The sequence below is a fragment of the Rhinatrema bivittatum genome, chromosome 1 (assembly GCF_901001135.1).
Source record: "Rhinatrema bivittatum chromosome 1, aRhiBiv1.1, whole genome shotgun sequence".
Classification (NCBI taxonomy): Eukaryota; Metazoa; Chordata; class Amphibia; order Gymnophiona; family Rhinatrematidae; genus Rhinatrema; species Rhinatrema bivittatum.
The window spans coordinates 159564979-159585857 of record NC_042615.1 but is presented as its reverse complement, the minus strand read 5'-3'; the positions used below and the strand labels follow the sequence as shown (position 1 = coordinate 159585857).

The following is a 20879-nucleotide window of genomic DNA, read 5'->3' as shown; positions in this document are numbered from 1 at the left end:
AGGGAACACCCAATAAAGTAACTATTTATTTAAAATACTTCTATTTCACCTATAATAACTATGTCAAGCTAAATAGATTACAAAAGGTAGCATAAAACAAAGACAAACAACAGTAGTAAGCAAACATTAAAAATAAGTTTTAAAAAATGCTTCTTTAAACAATGCTGCTTTCACAAACTTACAAAACATTTTCAAATCTTGTAATTCTCTTAAATCATCATGCAAGCTGTTCCAGAATACAACTCCCCCAATAGATAATGCCTGGAGCCTAGTGTCCTGGAAATGAATATCCCTCAGTGATGGCAAATCTAAAAATGTCTTTGCAGCTGAATGTAACGTTCTCTTTGGAACAATCTTAAAAAAAAAAAATAATAATAATTTTTTTTTTTAATTGACTAAATATTTAGGGGCTTTACCATGTACCAACTTGAACATGAGGGTCAAGATCTTAAACTTGTACCTCTGTTCCACAGGCAGTCAATGAAGCTAAAATAACAGTAGAATTACATGCTCACACTGAGGAATATTCAAAACCAATCTGGCTGCAGAGTTCTGCAAAAGTTGCAATGCACATACCTATTGCTAGGAATCCCAAAATAGAGAGTTTCCATAGGTCAAAATAAATGTCTGGACTAAATTGCGAAAATCAGACTGCTCAATTAGGGGTTTTATATGCCTGAGTTTTATCAGTTTATAGTAGCCCAAAGAAATAATTTATTTTCTTTCTAAGATTCAAAGATGACTCAAAGAAAAATCCCAATTCCAAACTTCATCATAAAACTCCATGCTAACACCCCCAATTGAGATACTAGGCAGTCCTTCTGGTTGTGGTTTACAAGAAAACCAAAGCACTTCAGTTTTTACTTAGATTTAGGTTAAGAGCATTATCCTGCAACCAGTTATCAACAATTAAAAGACAAGTGGGAATCAAATTAAATGTGGTTTGATAGTTGGTATCAACTTCAAAATATAACTGAATGTCATTAGCAAAAATCTTAAAAATGATCTTAAAAGAATCCACCAGATTATACAATGGGCCCAAATAAATGTTGAAAAGGGTAGGGGACAATACAGATCCCTATGGCACACCTGCATTCAATCTGAACATTGTTGTCCCGCCCTAAACTGCTGATTCCTATGAGTCAAAAAAGAAGAAATCCATTGTAAAACTGCTCCAGACATTTCAAATGACTGAGGTTGCAAACAGAGAATATCATGATTTACTAGATCAAAAGCTGAAGACAGGCACAGATATATAGCAATGACTGCCTTTCTAGTATCCATTACCCTCAACAGATAATTATTAACTGAAGCAAACACTGTTTCAGTGCTATAGTTATTATGAAAGCCACTTTGATTGGGATGTAAAATATTGTGATCATCCAAATAATCCCTCAAATGGCCGAATATGTTCTTCTCAAGCAGCTTACCTAAGGTTAACAAATTAGAAATTGGTCTGTAATTGTTTTAGCTTTCTTGAACAAAGCTACCCTTTCTTTTTAATGGGGCGGATCACTGTAGTTTTTTAAATATCAGGGACCTTCCCTTCAGACAAGGAAAAATGTATCAATCTAGTAAAAAAAAAATAATGAAAATTCTTCCTGTAAAGAACCCAAAACCCACATAGGGCAAGGATCTAGAGGACATTTAGAAGCTTTTAGTTGACCTAGCAAATTTTCCACTTCCAATTTTGATATAGTCTCAAAGATCTCAGCATTCAATAGTTTGGGAATATTCTCTAGGAAAGGAATTCAACTGGAGCAGGGATCCCCCCCTAAAAAACACCTGATTTATCCTTCACATACCCAGCAAAAGCTTGAGATGAAATGTCTATTGATATAATAGACTTCTTTCCCCCAACCATTCTATCCACCAAATCAAATAATTCAGTCGATTCATAGAAAGCTTCATCTGTGACATAAAATTTCTCTGAGCTGTTATAAAGAGAGTTCTATAATCAAAGCGCAACTCCTGATAAACAACCTTATTCTCAGGAGAAGGTCTTACACACCATTTCCTCCCTGCTTTCCATAGAGATCTTTTTCTAAGATCCTTACTAAATCAGGGAACCCTCCTATACCTATAAACCATCTGAATTGGTTTCAATGGGATTATTGTATCCATAACTGATTGTAAAGTATGGACTAAAGAATCAGCAAAAGTGTCAACTGTATCTAAACAAACATTGATCCTTTCATCTACCCACTTAGATTTAAAATCTTCCAATTCCACAGGACCCCTTCTTGACCTATACAAAGGAGCATTATTACAACAAGAAATGGAAACACTATCCACAAAAAATTCAAAGGTGGTCAAATTATGATCAGATCAAGGGACGGCACGATAGACAAGCTCCTAACATGCTGATAAAATTAATTCTCTGTAATATGATCAAAAATAAGCCTTCCTTTGTGTGTTGGTTCATGAACAATTTTTCTAACAAAAAAGAAGAAAAATTGCTGATAGTCATCAAAAATACCCACCGGTTTGCTGTCCTTATGAATACCTAAAACCAAAACTTTATCAGTCCTTGATGCAGTTAAAGTTAAAAAAATAAAATAAAATAAAAATCAGCAAACAAGGAGAGATCTTTACTTAGCAAACCGGGGTAACTACAGACTAACCCAATCAGCCAGTCCTCAGATCTAACCACTAAACTCTCTGTACCACCCCCCAATTCAAGAGAGGTTAAATTTAGAGCTAAAGAAGCTCTACAATAGAATATAGAACCACCTCCTCATCTATTTTTACAGGCCTTATGACAAAAGAAATAGCCATTAGGATAAGCTAACTATAGAGGCCCGTCAAGTCTCAGGTAAAGTAAATCAAACCTCCCACCAGACAACAAATCAAGCATAACTTGATCAAACAAATATTAATGTAACCCAGAAAACAAATCGGAAGCCGATCCAAATTGCTGATAAGTGAAGAGACACGAAGTGATCGGTATAAAACAGTCTTTAGTGGAATGAGCCCAACTCTGGCCGAGTTTCGCTCCAACAGGAGCTGCCTCAGGGGCTATTAAGGGCAAGAAATATAATTTTAAAATTTAAAATTTGAATTATGATACACATACATGTGTTACATAAATAGGTGTACTTACAACAAAAATATATACATACATGTTAACAAAATACATATATAAATGAATAACATACATAACTGTAAAAACAGTGTATTTGTATGTGTATGGCCTTGGTGCAAATAACTAGGACAAGAACCAATATCTTAATAAGTGAACTATACACACCACAGTGAAGGTCGAAAAATGATTTAAAGCAACAGAACATGTATAGAATGCAGGGAGTAACAAGTACCTATCGTTATTAATTGTCTTCAATTGTGATTGATCAATGATCAGTCAAAAAACATTATGGTCCAGGCTGAGCAACTTGGTGGTATATTCTATTAAAAACAAAATTGGATAATAAAATAGTTGAATACTTAGTGAGGTTATAAATGTCTAAATACAATCTAACAATGAATAAAAAAAGACAGACAATAAAAACTTAAAACTGAAAATAAAAAGCAGGAAAATTAAGATAGGAAACCAAAATTTCAAGTACTAAAAGATTCAATATTAAAAAGTAAAAGAACAAATGATAAAAAATAAATAAATAATAAAAAGGGGGATACTAAATATGCGAGTATGAATATTTATTTTTAACATAGGGCATAATATTTTAAGGAAACTGTACCTTCAACTCTTGTTGAAATCACAAAACATGTTGAATGATTTTATGGCATAATTTTGTGTGTAGACCGTTTTTAGTGCACTTCTTTCAAAGAGGTACTAAGGAACACAGTGCATTCAGAATCTGCCGGGAACCAAACAATGTCGAGCCGGGTTAACAATGTGGAAAAGTTATAATCAAAATTAAGAACTAGGTAGGGCTCAATGTTAGAACCATAATTCAATTATTTTTAAGACTTAAAAATGCCAATGGTAACTATTGCAAAAATATTATACAGTTAATAATACAGACAGAACTCACGAATACGGAGCAATTCAAAAACCATAACAAACTAGACTGGCGATATACACCGGGAGTTTAATGTTACTGGCAGAGAATTATAAAACAATACCAGTCCGCTTATACAATGTATAATGTTTCTTTTTGATAGATGACCACATCAGCAAATGTCAAAAAAATTACTTACTCAGTGATGTGTAGAAGTTACTACCAAATTTAATAATTTGGACACGATGTTAGACCCATATTTAAATTACTTTCAAAGCTTGAAAAATTTAAAAAAAGTTACCTGTGGTGACTAATGCCAAGATGTTATTCAGTTAGTAAGTGCCGTCAATACTCACAAATACGGAGCAATTTACAAAGCATAACAGACTAGACCGACGATTTTAAAAAACAGAGTATACTGTTGCTTGTAGAAAAATATAAAACAGTACCAGTCCGCATTTGTAAGCTCTAATGGTTCTTTTGAACAAGCGACCTCGGCAATAATAGTCAACAAAGTTACTTACAATAGACACTGTTAAGCGCATTGCCTTGCGCTTTCCTAGAGATGAAAAGAGGAACTAACTGCGTTGGTGATATTTAAATGTATACCCAAAGCGTAAAAGCCCGCCAAAACTAATAAAAAGCCGTCACTGCACAGCCGCTAAAAGAACTTAACTTTATATATACTCAACAATAAGTTAACCATCAGTAAGTATCTGAGATAAAACACAGTGGTATTCAGAAGGTAAAAAATCAACCTGATACATAAAAACAGAATATAAAAAATTTAAAAAATTATAAGTAAAGGAACGATATGGCCAGCATACTGAAAGCCCGTACTATTATGGTACAGCAATACCCTGCATAAAAAAATCTACTGTAGGATCAAAATAGACCATAGATTAAAACTGGTGTAAAAAATAACAATTGTAAAATAATTAAATGAATGGTCAATGAAATAAGTGGGTAAAAATTGAGGATAAAAGTTAAAAATAAGAATAATGAAATCCAAACTCTAAAAACTAAGGATAAAAAATAAACAGCTCAATACAGTAAAGTTCAGTTGAAGATTTCTCGTCTGTAACGAGCTCGCTGCGCACAATTCGGACGCGTAAGGCAAACCAGCGATACAGTCTCCAGCTTTGCGCGTCCGTAGCGCTTCTTAAAACAGACGCATAACCCTTCCCGCACCCGGCATGTAAATGAACGAATTAGCTGTATAATGAAGGAATTAGCTATTCCCCTCCGATACCGTAACGGGCACTCAGGTTCTCTCATTAGTAACGCACTGTTTTGCCGCGGCCGTAACGTGTTAGTTTACCGCCTCCCCCTAGTAGGAGTTAGGACTGTGAGTCTAGTAACAAATCCATCGACACCGCTTAAGATACTCAAAAACAATAAAACACAATTTAAAAAAAAAGCGATACAGAGATGATCGAGAAAATGTAATGATGTGGGACACATAAAACCTGTCAGAAGAAAAAATAAACATTTTTAAATACCTGTCGGAGGGCCGCGTGGGTGCAGGCGGCCGGCGGCGGCGGGAGCCGGGTGGTCGCGTGTTAAATCTAGGCCGCGGGCGGGTGGGTGCCTGTTCCAGGCGGCGGCGGCAGCGGCGGTGGGGAGACACGCGTTAGTTCGAGACGGCCGGCGGGCGGCGGGTGGTCGCGTGTTAAATCTAGGCCGGGTCCGCACAGGCGCGCATTCATTCACTGCCGGTGGGGGCTGCCTCCAGCCCCCACCGGCAGTGAATGAATGCGCGCCTGTGCGGACCCGGCCTAGATTTAACACGCGACCACCCGCCGCCCGCCAGCCGTCTCGAACTAATGCGTGTCCCCCCGCCGCCGCCTGGAACAGGCGCCCACCCGCCCGCGGCCTAGATTTAACATGCGACCACCCGGCCCACGCGGCCGTCTGAAACTAACGCGCGTCCACCCGCCCCCCCCCCCCCCCCGCCGCCGGAACAGGCGCCCACCCGCCCGCGGCCTAGATTTAACACGCGACCACCGGCCCCCCGGATCCCGCCGGCCGCCTGGACCCACGCGGCCCTCCGACAGGTATTTAAAAATTTTGATTTTTACACTTCCTGGTGCCTGTCATTTCAAATGTCATTTGAAATGACAGGTACCAGCGCACCCAGGTTACTGTATAGGCGCTGTATTAAGCGCCTATACAGTAAAATGGGTTACGCGGGCATAACCCTTCCCTACCGCTTTAAAGCCGCGGCATGCATTTGCATGCGATTAGAGGAGAGTATCGGGGAGTTAGTGAAGAGAACTGTGCGTGCGGGGAGGAAGGGTGCGCCTGACACTACCTCACTGTTTCTACCTCGACCTTACTGTATCGACCTGAAAGTAAGTATAAAACAATAAAATAAGTGGATAAAAATGGATATGAAATGGAAAATCAGAAAATATAATAAAAAACAAAGATAAAAAATTATATAGTTACAAAAATAAAAAATGTAAAAATAATCAGATACAACACAAAGTTGCATTCACCTGGAATGAACCAAATTAAAATAGACAAATTATTCATAAAAAAAACACTTAGGTCACTGTCACAATTGAGACCAAATGGGGCCACAGTGTTGAAGTAAAAAATGAATTTCTGTTCTAATCTTAATAACGTATTATCAAAATTGCCTCCTTTTGCGTTATGTACTTTTTTAATGATACAAAATCTGTATTGTTGAAATGTATGACCTTTTTCAATTGAATGTGCGACCAATGGTTTTCCTTCACTTTGTCTGTTAATAGCACTTTTGTGTTCTATAATTCTCTTACTAAATTGTCTAATGGTCTTTCCTACATAAATCAAATTGCATGGGCAAATGGTGATGTAGACAACACCTGAGGCTTTACATGAAATCGAATCCATTAGTTTAAAAACTTTTCCTTTTCTTCCAATCTGCAAGGACTGGGTTTTTTAATTTACAGGGCAGACACTACATCGACCACATGGTTTGTGTCCTAGTTGTTCCTTAGTTGTAGGTGTGTGACTCGGTAGTGCTGAAGGTGACAAAAATTCTTTCAAATTTTTGTCTCGTTTATTGGCCACCATGACCTCTTTTCCTTGAAACGCTGGAAGTAACTGAAGGACATGCCAATGTTTTCTAATTATTTTGGTGATATCATGGGATAATCCCATGAATGTTAGCATTTAAATGATTTTGTCTTTTTTCACAGGCTTAACTTGAGGTTTTAGCAACTTATAGTGTTTCTTGTGATTGTGCCCTTGAAAAGCCATTGGCAATGCATTATCTTGGATATCCACGTACTAAAAATCTGTTTTTCATTTCTACGGATCTTTTAACGAATACCTTATCATCTGTACACAATCTCTTTAACCGGAGGAATTGACTGTAAGGTAGATTGCGTAAAAAAGATTTATTATGGCAGCTGTTGAATGACAAAAGTTTATTGCTGTCGGTAGGTTTCCTATATATGTTCGTCATGAATCCAGTAGAAGTATTTTTAATGATATCTAAAAAAGCTATTTCATGAGTGTCAAATTGTATTTTAAAATTTAAGTTGTTATCTAGAGAATTCAACCAATCATTGAATTCCAAGAGTGCATTGACATTGCCCTTCCATATTATAAATACATCATCTATGTAACGTTTCCATAGTGCAATGTTGTTTTCATACCTACGATGTGTCAAAAAAATCTTTTCAGAGTTTGCAACGTATAGGTTGGCAACAGAAGGGGCCATGGTAGACCCCATGGCTACACCCTTAATTTGTAAGTAGAATTTCTGGTCAAAGGTAAAAAAATTATTGGTTAAGGCAATGGTGGCCAATTCAATGATCAGTTGATTGGGATTGCGCATATCTGTATTTCTCCCAAAAATTGTTTGTTCTATAATTGCTATTGCACTATTTTGAGGGATATTGGTGTACAATGAGTCAATGTCCAAGGTAACCATGATTATATCATTGCTATCAAACGTTGTGTTCATCAGGATATTGATCATATGGGCTGAGTCTCTAATATATGACGGCATATTGGGGACATGCGGACGCAGGAAAGTGTCTATAAATGTAGACAGTGGTTCTAATAAAGAGCCATTAGCCGATATGATAGGTCTGCCTCGTGGATTAGTTGTCGATTTATGTATTTTAGGTAAAGTGTATAGTACTGGCATCACCGGATGTTCAACCTTCAAAAATGATATTACTTTTTTGGTCAAATAGTTGGATGTTTCAGCTATATCTAAGATGTGGTCTATCTCTGTTTTATCTTCTTTGTAGGATCATCATCTAGTTTTTTATAAAAATTAGTGTTGGACAGTTATCTATGGATCTCAGCTGTGTAATGAGATGTATTCATAACGACTATTGCGCCACCTTTATCAGCTGGCTTAATGACTATTGTGTTGTCTTTTCTTAAGCTATTGATAGCATTTCTTTCAGGTAAGCTGATATTGTGTTTATATTTGAAATTCTCCTCCTTTTCTTTGACCTCTTTCAGTACGAGAGTTTCAAAAGTATGTATCACAGGATTCGGTAGACCACCAGGCATCCATTGACTTACGGGTTTGACAATAGAGGGATCAGGAAAAGTGGGTTTGTTTGAAAAAATATCTATAATTTTTAATTTTCTTGTGAATTTGAAGAGTTCGGTCCTGGTTCTAAAAGCATTGTATGTAGCTGTTGGTACGAAAGACATACCCTTATTTAGAATAGATATTTCTTCTAGGGTCAGTATTCTATCTGAAATATTGAGAACACGATTGTCATTCTCCAACAAACTGTCATTTATTGGTAATGGTTGTGGTATCCCCTGCCACTCCCTCTTCCTCTCACTGGCATCGTGTCCCACTTCTTTTCTTGCACATCTGGTTTTAATGAGTCCTTTTTCCAAACTTTTCCTAGTTGAAAAACCTGGTAGACTGGTTTTGGCTGAATGTGAATGTCTTGAGTTGTGCTAAATAGGGGTGCCGAAAGATCAAAGTTATCACCATTATCACTACGTATACGCTTGACCCCTCTATCAATGTTGGGGCTAGTGTGTTGTCTAACATCACGTCTGTCACCACTGATATACATCTCTTTGGTTTGTACATGATATGGGGCATCATAATTATTCTTATTGTGAAATCTATTATTGTATTTATTGTTATTACACTGGGCAACAATGAAAGTGTTACTGACCTAAAAAGGTCCTACTCTGTAGTATCTTGATGTGCTGAACACGAATATGACCATGAAACGTTTTTATTGGCTCTCGTTTTGAAGATATTTAATATAGTTCACTTTCTATGTTTAGTCATGTAAATTTATCCAGGACTGTAAATAAGCCTAGAATGATGTAATATTGCATCATATTGCATAATACCATCATGCACACATCATCCAGAGTTTATTACATCATTTTCTGATGCAATGCAGTTCTACTGCCATGCTGCTGCCGAGTAAGCTGACGTCAGCAGTGTACTATATGAAGCCCAGTCACAAAGGGTGAGCATTTGAAATATTCATGCTGGCTGACTACTGCTGGACACTCCGCAGAGATGCTCCCGAACAGGTGTACAAGAGACAAGCAAAGAAATCTAAGATGTAGTCTATTACTTCATTTTTCAAACGGTATTAACCGTAGGTCTCCTACTATTGGCATACAGTTCAAGATGTAATTATATTATTGCATATTACAAAAAACTAGAGCCAATTTTGCATTTTCACAGTCACATTCGTGTTTAGCACATGGAAATTTATAAGAATTGACTAATTTCATTTCAGGGGAGGACTATGAAGGCCTCAAGTTTGATAGTGTACTCATGATGCGGATAAGAACCAAGGCTGAAGTGAGTAGTTATGGGAAGGCTTGTTTGAATAACCTCACTAAGTATTCAACTATTTTATTATCCAATTTTGTTTTTAATAGAATACAACACCAAGTTGCTCAGCCTGGACCATATTGTTTTTTGACTGATCATTGATCAATCACAATTGAAGACAATTAATAACGATAGGTACTTGTTACTCCCTGCATTCTATACATGTTCTGTTTCTTTAAATCATTTTTCGACCTTCACTGTGATGTGTATAGTTCACTTACTAAGATATTGGTTCTTGTCCTAGTTATTTGCACCAAGGTTATACACATACAAATACACTGTTTTTACAGTTATGTATGTTATTCATTTATATATTTTGTTAACATGTATGTATATGTTTTTGTTGTAAATACACCTATTTATGTAACATGTATGTGTATAATAATTCAAATTTTAAATTTTAAAATTATATTTCTTGCCCTTTATAGCCCCTGAGGCAGCTCCTGTTGGAGCGAAACACGGCCAGAGTCGGGTTCATTCCAATAAAGGCTGTTTATACCGATCACTTCGTGTCTCTTCGCTTACCCACAAAGAAGATACAGAAAAACCTATAGGTCTACCATTAGAAGAAAGATGGAGAATCGGGTACACCAAGATGCAAGGCCTTGGACCTAACATTACTCTCTTCTAAAAACAAGAGGATCATACCACCCTCCTCCCCACATAAAGGTAAATCTGTTGACCACATGAAACCATAAAAAAATATTATAAAGAATAAAGCAAAACCAAACAATGGAGTCAGGCAAAGGCCCCGACAACGGACCCGGTGAAGCGACCAGCAAAAGAACACATCCCTTTGCTGTGGTCCTTTGCCAGTGGCCCACCTGCAGGCCACTGCCTTTAGTGACCTGCAGCACTGTGGCAGATGACATCTGTGTTGAGGTGGGTAGAGCCACCTGAGCCATTGCATAGCAGTGATTATAGAGCAATTATCAGCAGTAAGCAAAGTGTCTCATGCAGTTTAAGAGTTCAAAACTGTCAGCAGCAATGGAAAAAGCTGGCCGGACTTCTGCAGGCCTAGATTTAAGACAAAAAGGAGAAATATTTTTGTATTCAATGCATAATTAAACTCTGGAATTTGTTGCTGGAGGATGTGGTAAAAACAGTGCGACTGGGTTTAAAAAAAAAGGTTTGGACAAATTCCTGGAAGAAAAGTCCATAAACCATTATTAATGTCAACTTGGTGAAATCCACTGTTTATCTCTGGGGCGAGCAGCATGGAATCCATTAAACTTTCGGGATCCTGCTAAGTACTTGTGACCTGGATTGGCCACTGTTGGAAACAGGATATTGAGCTTGATGGACTTTGGTCTGACCCAGTATGGCAAATCTTATATTCTTATGTTTTGGGGCATAGATAATATTTTAGTACACCAAATAAATCATCCCTTTGTTCTGACTCCTGTAAAGTAATGAAAATGATTTTGCCAATTTTTGGAAAAAAGCAGGTAATGACATCCTCTGGTGGAGATGTATTTCTGGGAACCTTGGAGAGGAGTCCAATGAAGACCTATGTATTCATCAGCATCAGAATGGTAGGACAGAGGACCATATCAAGATTAAGATCCCTTCTGCGAATCAGACAATACTATAGGTACGCATTCTGATATTGTCCACTTTTAGAGGAAGGGGAACCCTGAAATTTAAGACTAATTTAGTGCATATCAATTCTGGTCTGTACGGATATGGTGGAACAGTGGATTGAGTTTAAGATTTCGAGGCCACAGATTCCAAAATGGGAGACATCTTTTCTAGCTGGGATGGAGAAGAAAGCAAGTTTGCTTACCATAAGTGGTGTTTTCTGTAGATAGCAGGATGAATTAGCCATGATCTGTGGGTGACATCATCCGGTGGCACCAATCAGACTTGTCTCTCCAAGATAGTAAAGCTTTGAGCTCTTCTGAGCAGGTGCAGGAGTTCCCATGCGGGCTTTGCCTCAGAAGCCTCTACAGTCCATGTCAAAGCTAAGCAAGTATACAGTCGACTCTCCAGGGAGAAGGGAGGGAACCTCATGACTAATTCATCCTGTTACCTACAGAAAACACCATTTACGGTAAACAAATTTTCTTTTTTCGTTGATAAAAAGCTGAATTAGCCATGACCTGTGGGGAGTCCCAAGATGAGTGTTGAAGAGAAGCGTTTACTGTGGAGAGTAGGCCACCATGAAACTACATGTTGTAGGACTGTCAGGCAATAGTGGGACTGCCAGGCAATAGTGGAACATGAAAGTGTGCACAGACGACCATGTGGCAGCTTTACATAAGTCTTCTAGAGCCACGTCTCGTAAGTGGCAATGGACTTGGTGGACCCTGACCAGGTGGGGGAGATCAAGTCCTGCAGCTGCATAGTAGTGCTGTATGTATTCTGTTATCAAATTAAAGTTAATTTGGAAACAGCCACTCCAAATCTATTTGGATCGTATGAAACAAAGAGCTGACATGTCTGTGAAACTGAGTTCTTCTCTTGTAATACACAAGCATTCTCTTGCAGTCCAACATATCAAGAGTTCCCCCCCATCATGAGCATGCAGTCATAAGAAAAACAAAGGCAGATCAACTGATATACATGAAAAGCAGAGACCTCTTTCAGCAGGAATTTAGGATGAGTGCAAAGCGTCATCTTATAGTGGAAAAACTGCAGGTATGGAGGGTAATGAGTGTAATGTAGCTCATTTACTTGTAGGGCCAAAATGACCATGACCAGACAAACCACTTTCCAGGCGAGGTGTTTGAGAGGTTCAAACAATAGGTTTGTCAGTTAAATGGGGACAATATTGAGCTCCCAAAGCACAGAGGTCTAAGGGCTGTTAGTCTGATCTGCAACAATCCTCTCATGAACTTGGACATTATAGGATGAGTTGAAACGGGTCCATTCTTCACCAGAACATGATAGGTCGCAATGGCACAGAGATGCATCCAAACTGAGGATGCAGCTAGGCAGATTTGGACAGAGGTGCAAAAAGGACAACAGATGATGTGGTCCAATTGTGAAATGTTACAGCTCTGAACACCAATTAGTGTCATTAAAAGTATTATCCCTCCCGACGCAGCCTGTCTGGCGAAACACGGGGTCCGTGTCGGGGGACCCTGTAAGAAACTGCTTATAATACATACTAAAAAATTTAATAAATTTATAACTAAGAACGTCAAGAAACTTTGCTGCACTTGTGGTGTTTATATCAACTTATGTACAGAACACCACATAGTGCATCCTTTCCACTTAAAGGAATAATTACTTCTAGTAGATGGCTTTCTAGCAGAGCGGACAATTTCTTCCACCTGTTTAGGCAGAGAAAGATCGGCTAAGACGGTACATTCAACATCCATGCTGTAAGGTTGAGAGAATTTAGAGCTGGCTAAAGGAGGCCCTCAACCTGAGACAGGAGGAAGGGGTTCAACTCAAGACATATTAGAGGACGTGATGACAGTTGTATGAGATACGAGTCCCAAACCTGTCTCGTCCCTGCTGGAGCAATAAAAATCATACAGGCTTAATCCTGCAGAAGTTTCTATGCTGTCCTCCCAATAAGTGGTAACAGAGGAATAGCATAAACAAGGTCTGTTCTCCTCAGACCTGTAGAAAGGAGTTGTGAGCAGTCTGAACAGGGCTGGGAAGGATGAAGCAAAATCAATCCAACTTTTGGTTTTGCTCCAACACAAAAAGGTTGACCAATAGACAACCCTACAAGTGGAACAACCTATCAGGAATGGATTGTTTAGAAACCATTCATGGAGGTAAAAGATCCTGCTGAGATAGTCCTGGAAGATATGTGACCTGAGGAGTCGCATGGCAGCCCATTGCCCACTGCCAGATGCATAAGGTTTCTTGACAAGTGCTCAGGTCCTTATGCCATTTTGTTTGCTCATGTAAAACCTGGTGATCTGGGTGTCCATTTGAATCATTATGTTCTGTCCCCCAAAGCAAGTGTGTGAATGCATGCAGGGCATTCCTAATGGCTCTCGGTTCGAGAAAGTTGATCCGAAGGAGATACTCCCCGTGAGACCACATGCCCCAAGTTCAGCAGCAGCCAGTGTGCGCACTCAAGCCCATGGTGGACTATCAAGTTAACAAGGTCACCTGATAAGGGCTCGGATGAAGTGAGACTCTGTCCCAAAGTACTCAAGGCTGTAATCGTGACAGCTCCTGTTATTTTTTCCCCAAGAGTGATTTGGACCAATGTCATTAGCATTGCATGAGCTGGTTCCATTAGATACGCAACCCCCTACTGTAGGCAGCAAATGTGTAAGAATGTCAGTAGAATTACATGGATTGCAGCTACCATGTGGCCTAGGAACACTAGAATCTAGTGGGCTGAGAGGGATTGTGATGGCGGAAGGCCCCAGGTGAGACAGGATAGGACTAGCACCCGATCCAATGGCAAGTTCACTCTTTTGTGTAAATAATCTATCTAAGTTCCAATGAACTGCAGGAGCTGAGGGAGAACCAGATTAGTTTTTTCAAAGTTGATGAGAAATCAAAGCATTTGAAGGAATTTCACCATGGATGCCAGGGCTTACACCACTCCAGCTCTCAATGTAGAGGTGATGAGCCAGTCAACTAGGTACAAAAAAACCAATATTCTCTGCCATATCAGGTAGGTGACCATCACTGAAAGGCACTTCATGAAAACTCTGGGCACCAGTGAGAGTCCAAACAGAAGAACCGTGTATGGGTAGTATGGAGAATCCACTTGGAAACAAAGGTAGCACTAAAAAAAGGGTGTATAGGGATGTGCACAAAGGCATCCTTGAAGTCCTGAGAGCACATCCAATCCTCTTGTTGAATGAAAGGATCGTGCCCAGTGAGTTCATTTTGAACTTCTCCAGATGAAGGAATCTGTTCAGATCCCAGAGATCCAGAATCAGCCATAACTCTCCTGATTTCTTGGGGATCAAGTAGTAAGAGGAATAAAACCCCCCATATGAGCTAGGCTAATGGGAACTCCTCTATTGCACTCTGAGAAGAATTTGAATCTCCAGATAGAGCTTAGAAAGTTAGGATGGGTTCAATGGAGGCTTACTGAGGTGTGGAAAAGTAGTTAGCTGGGAGAAATGCAATCAGTAGCCATACTGAATGATTTTCTGAATCCACCGGTTGTTTTATCAGGCACCACACTGAGAGGAAGGATTGGATTCTGCCCCTCCACTGGGATGAGATTCTTCAGTATCTGAGATATAAACAATATGAGTTGGTACCAACAGTGGAAGTTGAGTTGACTCAATTTCTGGAACAGGTGTTTAAATATTGGTATTTTATGTATAGATGTTTTTATTTTATATTTTGTTTTATTTGCTTTTGGAAGATTTTATTGTAAAAACTATAATCAGTTCATAAATTGTATAATTAGATAAATAACTCTACCCAGGTTTCAACTGAGTTTGTTGATATGTACTCTGTCGACGGTGGTCCTTCTGGCAAGAGCATGGTGGAGGTTGCTGGTGTTGCTGCCGATGATTGGAAAATGAAGGTAGTCAATATTGGTGGCAGGGACAATAAGAGTGTCTGAGGTAGTAAGGGCACTCATATGAGAAAAAATGCCAACTGGTGGAAGAGTGTGGTTCTAGAGCAATAGGCAGGAACAGAAATATCATTTTGATCCTTCATTTGAGAAGCTATTTATCACAGCTTCTACCCTAGACAAAGCAAGCCAGCAAGTTTTCTCATGAACGTCCAAACAAATATTACTTACTCTTAGTCATGCCATATGGTGCACTCTGATAGAAGCTGAGAAATCCTTGCAGTCATATTGAGGATTTATAGAATAAGCAAAGGTGGTGTCTGTCAGCTTCTTCCAGGTCCAGCAGAAGCGCAGGTGAGAACTGCTCGCCTGAGCTGGAGTATATGAATGGTTTAAGATTCTGCATGCACTCATGATTTATTGCAACATATAAAACTGGTGATGCATAATGTGGGCCATCAGCATGGTCACTAGAACACCTTCCTGAAACTGTCAAGGATGCAGGAAATTGGAGTGCAAACAAGTCTTCTTAGCCTTCGAGGATAGATTCAATGACCACCAACTGATGAGATAGCTGTAACTACACCATAACCTAGGGACTTCATTCAGCATTTCAAATCAAGCTTCCTGGTTGCTATGATGCCAGAGCTGGGAGTTTCCCATATTCGTGTTTAGAACTCATCCAAAATAGCATTTGGGGGAACAGATGGAGATTCGAAGGGGAGATCAAGAATCAACTACCCCAGAACCTCAGTATGAAAGGTTGGAATCCTTGGGTACCTCTAAGTCTGAGCACCATATCTATCATTTCAATAAACTGAGTAAGTGAGATCATCTAGGAGAAACGTTAGAGCTGCTGGGACTAGAGCGGGGGGGTGTCTGATGGGATACCCATGGAGTTTCCTGGGGACTTCCCTGGCGATAGAGCACTCAATTAAGTGTGGCTGGACAATGGCAGGGAGGCAGGAAAGAACTGTGATTGATCTGGAAATGACAAGGGTAGACTATGGTCCTTTGAGTTGGAAGAATCTGCTGCTCCTGAGAAGAGGCTTTAGGCACTGGCAGTGCTCCAAGGTCGTAGATGGCAATTACATTGTAGCAGTCTGGGTATGAATTGAGGGAAGGCTAACAGGAAGGGAGGGTAGGAAGTTGGCAGCTCTCCTGTCAGGGAAGCAAAGAAGTCCCGAACAATCACTAATCTTCTCCACAGAGTGCTGGAACTGTTAAGAAGCTGTCAGAGGAGGGACATCTTCTGAGAATAAGCTGGTGTCCCCTTCCACTATTAGAGCTCATTGGAAAATAGAAGAAGGATGGAACAAAGGCTCCAGGGATTCCAAGCATAAGCCTTGAGTCAAGAGCTGTGAGATCAGCAGAATCCTGGCAATCGGAGGTGGGAAAGAGTGAGTCTTCCCAACTAGATCCCCTAGGACAAGTGTAAAGCGGCCCACAGGGTTTAGTGGGTGAAGTGCTTATGAGGAAGAATAGGCAGTATTGGCACTGAAACAGGTATTCCCCACTTTGAGTGTTTGGACTAGTGCATTGAGAGCAGTCCAGAGGCACTGAAAGAGTCAACATGAATCGAGTAGTGCCGCCAAGCATGCTGATAGAGCAGGCATCGAGCAAGAGGTCGATGACTCCCGCATGCACTGAGGAATGTATTGGGCTCTCCCATATCCTGTGTGTCAAGACTTTCTTCTTTTTCATTAGCACAGACACTCTGAGCATTGGTGGTATCGATACATATCGATGTTTATGCTTTTTCAATGCATGAGGCGGCTCCGCAGAGTGCCTGTGCTTTGCCACCAATGCATGTCAGCTCTCCAAGTCTGAGGCACTGTGCAGGAATGATGGAGAGGCCTTGGAGGGGGCCTGGTTCAAGTGGCTACCTGGGAATTTGGCAGAAGTATGACTTTGAGATGAGGACCTGCTGTGACTCCTTAATTGATGTAGGCCAACTATTTTGGCTGCTCTAGTGCACTGTGAGAGCAGGGCCATCCAACCGCTGGCAGGGCAATTTGGCTGATCATGATCGGGTGCCAAGCAGATATTACAGCAGTCATGGTCATCAGTGATGGACAATCTGGCTGCAAACAAAGGATCTGAAGCCACTAATCATGGTCTTCCACCTACCAGACACGGATCCAAGAAGGGTTCCAGAACATTCCCCTTGCAAAATAGAGATTCTGTTCGCTTTATTTTTTATTTTTTGAGAAGGTGGCAATGAAAAGTGCTGTTTGGGGTGCTGCAGAGCAGAGAGGCAACATTAAGAGAGGCAATTCAAATACTTTGTGAAAAAAAGGAAAAGGAAAAACCACAACTGTCTGTGGACTGAGGAGGCTTCTGAGGCAATGCCCATGTGAAAACTCCCACACATGCTTAGCAGAGCTCAAAGCTCTACTAGTTTGACAAGACAAGTCCATCTGGTACCACCGGATGACAACCTGCTTATTGACGGAAAAGTCTTATATGGTAATAAAACAGTTTTTGATAAAAGTCAAGCCACATTTTTCCTCCTTCAAAGCACAAAAAAGTAACACTTCATGTGATCTACTATGACCCTCTTCTGCTGAAAGCAAGCTAAAAAAAAACTAGTTGAGATGGATTGGTGCAGTAAGAGAAGGAAACCACAAGTGCTAGCATGTAGATTCCATTTCTTAGATGCTGGTCTCACTTATTCTTCCCGAGCAGCAACATCCACAGGTCATAAATGTTGGGAATATAATAGAAATGCTTGCTTCAGTTGATGTGTCTGATCTCTCATTCTCAGCCAAGCACACAAGAAGTGGCACAAACAGATTTGCCCCTGAAATGCACACAAGGAATGGCACCAGCACTTACCACTGCACATAAGGAGTGGCATGGGCACTTAGCCCCTCACATGCACTTGAATTAAAAATAAATGGCTGCCTGTTCTTATCACAAATTTCCATGTGAAGAAGGTAACCCCATAAACTTTAACACACCACAAACTGACTCCTTTTTTCTCTCAACAATACTGCTTCAGTGATTGAGGTCCCATTATCAGCCACAGGCTGGAATGAAGACCCATTTCCTGGGTTGATACCCTTCAGGTGCCACTGATATGAGATTGAGATTCACTTCTGCAATGTACAATCTGCCTTCCACCAACAGGCCAAGGATAGCAGCTTCATAATGCACTTGAACTTGAACCAAATTACTGCTATGATTTAAAAAAAAAATAAAAAAAAATATATATATATATATATATGTGTGTGTGTGTGTGTGTGTGTGTACATATACATATTTAAACAAGGGCCTTATATACTAAGAGCCCACCTGTTCCAACTGAGTACAGAAATGTCAGTTCTGAAGACCTAAGTTTCAGAAAAATCTCTGAGGCACAAAAAGGACCTCCCTGCATCAACTACAAGCTGGGATAACTATCAAAGGACTACCACAAGGATTCTCCAAATATGATGCAGCGCATGAGCTTGTAGGATTACAAAGGTCCTCTCTGCAGCCATGGCAGCTGAAGGAGGGGGACCTCTGTGGTTCTGAAAGTTCATGCATATCATTTTGTAATATTAGTACAGTGGTCCAATACAAGGTGTTGCAGCATGAAACAAAGCCAATTTTCTCCAAGACCAAATCAGCTGCAAGCAACTTGCAGGGCCTTCTTGCAGCAAAACCTGCATCCTACTCTCTTACCACACAGACATCTGCTTGTTTACACGAACATGTGGGGCTGATCAGTAGCTCCAGCTGGGAACGAAGTTTTTCATCATCACCAAGAACCTGATTAAATTTCTTCACGAAATCTTGTGCTTTTCCAGGGTCAGGCAGGTTTTCTGGAGAACAGAAATCATCACATTCTAAATGAAAACAAAACTCAACAGGTAGGCACCAAAAGCCCTATGAGACTTAACAAAAAAAGTATCCTCTATTTATTTTATTTATTTATTTAATGCTTTTTATATACCGGCATTCGTAGGACACATCATGTCGGTTTACATATAACTGAGAAAGGAAAATACAATGAACGCTTTGAAAATACAATGAACGCTTATAGTAGGTTAACTAGATAACGTAAGAAAGTACATATTTAAGAGATGAGTAACGAGCAAGTAAAATTATGTAGTACATATTGGATATTTAACTTATCCAAAATTGATTAAATAAATTAAGTGAAAAAAACTTGAGGAGCTTAAATACAATCTTAGGTATATATTGGAAAAGATGATAATATGTACATATGATGGCCAGGGTTGAGGAGGGTATGGGGGGGGGGGGGGGGGGGGAAGAGTAGAGGGGGGGTGAGGGTAAGGGCGGGGATGAGGGAGGGGCAGGGGGAAAAGGGTGATAAGAGGAAGAGAGAGATGCAGGGACATGATAGACATTCAAATACCTCAAAGGTATAAATAAAGCACTAGAAACAAACCTTTTTCAGTGGCTAGGAAGATCTAAAACAAGAACTCAGAGTATGATGCTCCAAGGAAGAGCAGACTCGCATGTAACATCAGAAAATATTTCTTCACAGAAAAAGCAGTGGATGCATGCAATGACCTTTCAAGTGATACGGTATAGGCATCAACAGTAACAGAATTCAAAAAAGCCTGGCATAAAAACAGAAGATTCCTAGTTGCAAAGAAGTGAAAGGAAAGCCAGAAATCAACCCAAGTCAATGTCATTGTAACAGGAAGTAAATTGAGCAGACCAGATGGGCCTCAGGAAGTCCTTATATACTGTCTATTTCTATGACTGTGCCAGTTCAAAAATATTTTTTCTTGCCAGTTATATGCAGAAATATTTTAATAATCTCAATGCACAGCAAGCTGTCCTGTGAAACATTACAAATAATGTGTGAGCTGTTCTGGCCAAAAATATATGGGGTGTCAGGATTGGACATATATCTCATGCACCCTAGGAACAAAATCTGCGGCACCACCCCTCCCATCCCCAGTTGCCAGTACGAAAGGGGTTTGATGGGCGGAGGGTGGATAAAAAGGAAGCAAAGATACTGATAATTGCATCAATTTGATGTTGAAGTGCAAAGTTCCCACCCCCAAATTCTTAATTTATTGTCCATTTCTTTACAATTTAAAAAAAAAAAAAAAAAAAAAAAAGCTTACCTACTCGCTTTGATCTGCAGCACTGGTGTCCCTAGGCAAATCCCAATTGAGCCTAAAGGGAAATCTGGCCCTGCAGGGAGGGGCAAGAGCCAGAAGGTGCAGCTAACCTTGCCAAAGTTATTCACTCACCCACATACCTTCCTGTGCTACTAGATTTGCTAGTGAGTAGACAGGTCAGACGATACTCACTTGCTATGGTCATCAGCTTTCCAAACATAGCAGAACTGTTAGCTTCTGACTGAAATAAAGCAAAGATTACTGACATTAGAACAAGGGTAATATTACTCTGACCTTTTCAAGAATATTCCTTTCTACCCTTCTCCAAAAGACATATAGCCTTTTTTTTTTTTTTTTTAATTCATTGCATTCTACCTCAACCCCAACCAGTGCATTTCAGATTATATTCCTGTACACAAAATATCAAATGATCTAGGTGGTGGTGGACAGGTGAGAAGATGCATCAATTGGTACAAATTTTTATTTAAAAAATTTACATTTGTTGAAGCAGGAGTCTCTCTGAGAAAAAAAAA

General features: G+C 39.8%; 1 protein-coding gene across 2 annotated transcripts in view; it reads right to left on the bottom strand.

Moving 5' to 3' along the window:
• The window catches only part of PDS5A (PDS5 cohesin associated factor A), a 734756-nt gene that overhangs the window by 402292 nt on the left and 311585 nt on the right, over positions 1–20879 (bottom strand). For both annotated transcript variants that reach the window (XM_029589173.1, XM_029589180.1), the window contains exons 15-16: positions 20539–20587; positions 18929–19068 (exon numbers count right to left, since the gene is read on the bottom strand). In XM_029589173.1, coding sequence (XP_029445033.1) covers positions 18929–19068; positions 20539–20587 — 189 coding nt within the window. The remainder of the gene's footprint in view (positions 1–18928; positions 19069–20538; positions 20588–20879) is intronic.